The sequence below is a fragment of the Phocoena sinus genome, chromosome 15 (genome assembly GCF_008692025.1).
Source record: "Phocoena sinus isolate mPhoSin1 chromosome 15, mPhoSin1.pri, whole genome shotgun sequence".
Taxonomy (NCBI): Eukaryota; Metazoa; Chordata; class Mammalia; order Artiodactyla; family Phocoenidae; genus Phocoena; species Phocoena sinus.
In genome coordinates, this window is record NC_045777.1 from 39,601,139 (window position 1) to 39,607,170 (window position 6,032).

General features: G+C 40.7%; 1 protein-coding gene across 2 annotated transcripts in view; it reads left to right on the plus strand.

Annotated features, from left to right (window-relative positions):
* The window catches only part of SPTLC3 (serine palmitoyltransferase long chain base subunit 3), a 125,840-nt gene extending 121,131 nt beyond the window's left edge, over positions 1–4,709 (plus strand). The window contains exon 13 of one of the 2 annotated variants that reach the window (XM_032603781.1): positions 3,517–4,709. In XM_032603781.1, the coding sequence (XP_032459672.1) occupies positions 3,517–3,630 (114 nt within the window). In that variant the 3' untranslated portion in view covers positions 3,631–4,709. Of the gene's footprint in view, positions 1–3,123; positions 3,190–3,516 lie in introns of those variants that run through there. The other variant, XM_032603782.1, reaches the window with a different exon arrangement.
* Positions 4,710–6,032: the final 1,323 nt, after the last annotated feature.

A 6,032-nucleotide genomic window follows, 5' to 3' on the forward strand; every position in this document is an offset into this window, starting at 1 on the left:
GAATGTTATGAGAATAGAATGAGAATATAATCTCATATGAGAAAATATATGAGAATAGAATCTAAAAAAGAGTGGATATATGTACATGTATAACTGATTCACTTTGCTGTACACCTGAAACAAACATAACATTGTAAATCAACTATACTCCGATAAAAATTAATTTTTAAAAATGTCTCTACAAAACAGCAGAATATCCAAGTGGGGTGAGAGATGAGAAGAAACCATTGGCTTAGCAGTTAGTAGGACCTTGCTGTTGCTCAGAAAAGAGAGTTTTAGGGGAGTGCAGGGAATAGAAATAAGAATACAAAGAATTAAAAAATTGAAGGGATACTTTGAGCTCGAATTACACACAGCCGCTCACACGGGTCCATATCTTTCTGCATCACCATTATATTCTAGGACTTAAACCAATGTATAGAACATAGTAGGTACACAATAACAATTTATTAGATAACATGTTAATAACTGAGCTAACTCTAGATTTTGAGATGATGGGAGAACTTTGCTGTTTTTTTCTATATATTGTCCAGATTCTCTAAAATGAGTATATTTTAGAGAATATTAATTTTAACAAATTGTTTCTTCTAAATGTAATGAGTGGGTTGTAAGAAATGGTAGGCAAGTCTTTTGAGCAGTGTGTAAAGGCAAAAAAAATAGGTTTAGAAAAAGCCCTTGAAAGTGGGGGAAGACTTGAGCATGTTTACACATCAAGGGAAAAGGGAGCGAAGAGAGGGGCACTGCAGGCATGGGGAGAAGAGGATGTGCTCAGAAGCACGCTCCAGAGACGGCAGGAGGGGATGCACAGCTTGGGTCAATTTGCATCTTTTTTCTGATCCAAACGGCATGGAGGCACTCACGAATACCCAGTTCAACAGATATCAGACCTTGTGATTGTTTTCATGAGTTAATTCCTGCGGAATACTTGGTTTGGAAGGAGCACGGAAAACTCATCTAGACAAATGCCTCTAAACTTTTGAGATCGTCAAATCAATACAAAATTTTGAGCAAGTTTCTTACTCTAAGAGAAGTGAAAAATGACCCCTTGAACAGTCAGGGCATTAAGGTAGCAACTGAACATAAATGACAGTCGCAGAAAATATACAATATTAGAGAAGTCTATTCAGTGACCATGTTTGGAAGAAGACAAAAAGGAGGACACTTTACAAATAGAAAATGACTTAAAAGGTCCCTCTTCTAACATGAGTGGCAGCTGCTCCGTTACCAAGGAGAGCTCTAGCCTTGCTATAATCCTCCCGCCTTCTAGATAAGTCTATGTATAAACAACACTGAGCTGCTCCAGCTTCTCGACAGCCTCCAAGCCAGAACTGGCCCCTGCTTCCTTAGAATCATCTCGTGCACTAGTCCAGATGTGATACGTAGCCCTTCCCAACTCCCTGTTACGAAGATGGTCCTTCTGGAGTGCATATTCCCTGCTGCAGCAAGCTGAATAAAGCCGACTTTGTTTGAGTACTGGTGTGTTTCAGGTAGTTGATTAGTGGGCCTCAACATAAATCCATTTAGAAATAATACATGCATTACCAATATATTATGTACATTTTATAACAGACACAAAAAAAGAAGTTAAAAATGTTGAGATACCACCTCACCCCTGTCGGAATGGCTATCATCAAAAAGAACACAAATTACAAATGTTGGCAAGGATGTGGAGAAAAGGGAACCCTCGTACACTGTGGGTGGGAATGTATATTGATGCAGCCACTGTGGAAAACAGTATGGAGGTTTCTCAAAAAACTAAAAATAGAACTGCCATATGATCCAGCAATTCCATTCCTGGGTATATATATGAAAAAAACAAGAACACTATTTCAAAAAGATACATGCACCCCAATGTTCATAGCAGTGTTACTTACAATAGCCAAGATATGGAAGCAACTTAAGTGTCCATCAATAGATGAATGGGTAAAGAAGATGTGGTATGTATTTTCAATGGAATATAACTCAACCATAAAAAAGAATGAAATTTTGCCATTTGCAGCAACATGGATGGACTTGGAGGGCATTATGCCAAGTAAAATAAGTCAGACAGAGAAAGACAAGTACTGTATGACATTGCTTATGTGTAGAATATAAAAAATACAACAAACTAGTTAATATAATAAAAAAGAAGCAGACACAGACATAGAGAGCAAACTACTTGTTACCAGTGGGGAGGGTGGGAGGGGTAACATAAGGGTTGGGCAGCAAGAGGCACAAACTATTGGGTATAAGATAGGCTCAAGGATGTATTGTACACAACACAGGGAATATAGCTGATCCATTGTAATAACTGTAAATGGAAAGTAACCTTTAAAATTGTATTAAAAAAATTTTTTTTAATTTTTTAAAAGGTTGAGATTAAAATGAATCAAAATCCTACGTTTTCCTCCCACATCCTTCATGAATTGTGGTACTTCTCCCCCAGGTGTGTGGGTCCTTCACTTTCAAAGCCACAGAGCTACTCCATCCCCCACCTTCAGGAAAAGCAACAGAAACTACCCCAGATTGATGCCACTTAAAATGTAAAGCCTGATACTTTTTCCTAGGGCTTATATTTGGTATAAAAATTAAGAAAATAAATTGAAGTAAAAAGAAAATTTTAATTACCCATAATCCTACCACCCAGAAATAAACTATTCTTAACATCTTGGTAGGGATCTTAACTAATGTCAGTTTGAAAGATTTCCCAACGGAGAAAATCCATAAGCCCCATGAGTCATTCATTCTGATGGTAACGATTCTCACTTTACCTTTTTCAAAACATTGGACTCTAATATCATTTCCCTTTTCTTTTGACTGGTTGAGAAAAACAGGCCCAAAAGGTTAAAAAGGCATGCCCAATTCAGTAGGATTAGTGATAGACTGGAAGGAAAAACTTACATTTTGTATATTCTGGATCTCAGTTGTTTCATTTGTAAACTTGGGGATACATTTACCTGCCTGGATTGAGAGAATTAAAACAGATGAGTTCTTGGTGTCTTGTGGTTTTAAAATCTATTATTCTATGGAGCATAGAGATGAGTATTTAAAAGTTGAGGGTGGGAGGAGGGGGGCAGCAGAAGAATGGGAGAGAGAGGAGGAACCTAATTAGCTCCCATAATGTTCCGTTTTCTTCCTGGCCAGGTTGGTTTGCTGTGTCATGAAGAATTAACACAAATGTAATCTGCGAAGTTTTCTTTTTCTTCCACAAGTTTATATATGTCATTAAACTTTAAAATAAATCCTTCAAGGGTAAGCATGGATCAGATGATTTTATTCCTCTCCTCTCACCCCCAAAATAAACTAAAGATTCGTAATGTGGAGTTAGACTATTAAAGAATATGAAAATAAAATGCATTAGCCTCTAACATTCCTCTAGGGCTGACTTATGAACCACAGCTTAATGATTTGGATCTTTCTCCTTTTCTTTAAAATCGAATAAGCTGGCAAAAGAAGAGTGTGGTTCTCTGTGAGCCCCCCAGAGAGCAAGGCCACTTGGGGGTTTAAAGAGAACTGATGGAAGGAATCTCTTTGCAGGTTTTGGAAGCTCTGGATGAGATGGGTGACCTCCTGCATGTGAAATATTCCCGGAACAGGAAGTCAGCACGCCCTGAACTCTACGACGAGACGAGCTTTGAACTTGAGGATTGAGTTTCCTGGACCTGAATGGAGCCTAAAGACTTTGCCAGAAAGACCTCCCTCCTTGCCTCCAAAGAAATATGAATAGATTTCTTCTCCTTTCTAAGGACAGTTTTGGTTTCCAAACCAATTTCATTGAGCCAAGGGAGACATGATTGTTGTGCTTTTAATGTCTCTGCAGAGACAAAACTATGGTTCCAGAGTTTAGTTTTCTCTTCCCCTAAGTATCCTGCTGCAAATACACACACACACTTCTTAGAATAGTTTTAACAGCAAAGAGCCTGTATTTTAGTTGCTATTGTGCAGCCTCTTTGGTCCAGACCCTTTCAGGAGTTCCAACCAAATAAGAGGGTTTTGATTTTTTAGTTCAGTAGATCTTATTATGTGTTTGCTGATTTCATCTGCAGATGGGGGCAAGGGTGGTGGGCTGTAGGTGGACTCCTTGTTACCCATGAAACACCAGCTAGAACTCATCCGTATCATGGGGAGTTCCAGGCAGGAGGGTAAAGAAATGTTGCCTCTACCATTTGCCACATTTGGACTTTTTCCAAGGACAAGTGTCAAAAGCCATAGTTAATGTTTCAAGGGAGAGTGCAGGCCTGGCCAGCGGCAACCAAACATCTTTAAAGGAAATTTTCTTTTTCCGCTTGCTGGTCTCCTACAGTTTTACAGCTGAGTTTTGAGGTTTGGAAAATTCAAGACTTTTGTTTCATCAGGAGAAGGGCAGAAAGCAAGCAAGCCAATGATAGGCCTAGACTAAAACTGTAAAGTTATAACAACTTGAATGTTGTTGGTGCCATGCAGACTGAATGTTTAGCATCGCTTTTACTACTTTAACGACTGAGTGGTCATTTTCCTATTAAATTTGGAGTACATGGGGGAAATTCAAGTTCCTTTAGAGTTGCCTCTCAAGACTACACTTGAAGAACATATTGATTCAAAAATGACATTTAAAAGTAAATGCTATTCCACTTTTCAATTCTGACCCCCTTCCTCATTCAGGCTTATTAAATACTACTGTCCTCTGGCATAAGCACTCCAATTTGGTGCTAAGTGGGCTTGCACACTATTGGGCAACTAACTGGAATTTATTTGAGTTGTCTCTGTCTCTCTTTATCTCTCTGTCTGTCCTGTATGTCTGCCTGTCTGTCTCTCTCTCTCCTAACATGAACACAAATTTCTCTGCAAAAGTAACACTTTGCTAATTGGATCTAGTTGGTATGGAAGAAGCCAGGGGAAAACCTTATCTTTATCAAGCTTCCAGATGGTGCCCAGATTGGGAAACACTAAAAAGCAGTGGTGACCTTTTAGCAAAGCTTCTGTAATAGTTCGAATGAGTTACAGAACATTCCACTCCATCAAATGACACTATAAACAAATCACTTCAAGAGAGGTTTGACTTTGCATGACACAGATGGACCAAGGCTTTCATGCTGTGAGCTGGGATAGAAACTCCACCCACAGCTCCCGTGTTGGATGGAGAAGCATGGAGATTGGTTCAAGATGGTGGAGTAGAAGGACGTGCACTCACTCCCTCTTGTGAGAGCACTGGAATCACAACTAACTGCTGAACAATCATCAACAGGAAGACACTGGAACTCACCAAAAAAGATACCTCACATCCAAAGACAAAGGAGACGCTGCAATGAGATGGTAGGAGGGGAGCAATCACAATAAAATCAAATCCCATAACTGCTGGGTGCGTAACACACAAACTGGAGAACAATTATACCACAAAAGTCCACCACTGGAGTGAAGGTTCTGAGTCCCATGTCAGGCTTCCCAACCCTGGGGTCCGGCAACAGGAGGAGAATTCCCAGAGAAATCAGACTTTGAAGGCTAGCGGTATTTGATTGGCAGGACTTTGACAGGACTGGGGGAAACAGAGACTCCCACTCTTGGAGGGCAACACAAAAAGTAGTGTGCGTAATGGACCCAGGAGAAGGAGCAGTGACCCTAGGGGATCCTGAATCAGACCTAGTGCTAGAGGGTCCTCCTGCAGAGGTGGGGGGTGGCTGTGGCTCACCGTGGGGGACAAGGACCCTGGCAGCATAAGTTCTGGGAAGTACTCCTTGGCGTGAGCCCTCCCAGAGTCCACCATTAGCCCCAACAAGAGAAGAGCCCAGTAGGCTTCAGTGTTTGGGTTGCTTCAGGCCAAAACACCAAAACCCAGCCCCACCCATCAGCAGTCAAGAGGATTAAAGTTTACTGAGGCTCCAGCCCACCAGAGCACAGTCAGCTCTACCCACCACCAGTCCCTCCCATCAGAAAACTTGCAGAAACCTCTTAGATAGCCTCATCCACCAGAGGGCAGACAGCAGAAGCAAGAAGAACTACAATTGTGCAGGCTGTGGAACGAAAACCACATTCACAGAAAGATAGACAAAATGAAAAGGCAGAGGACTATGTACCAC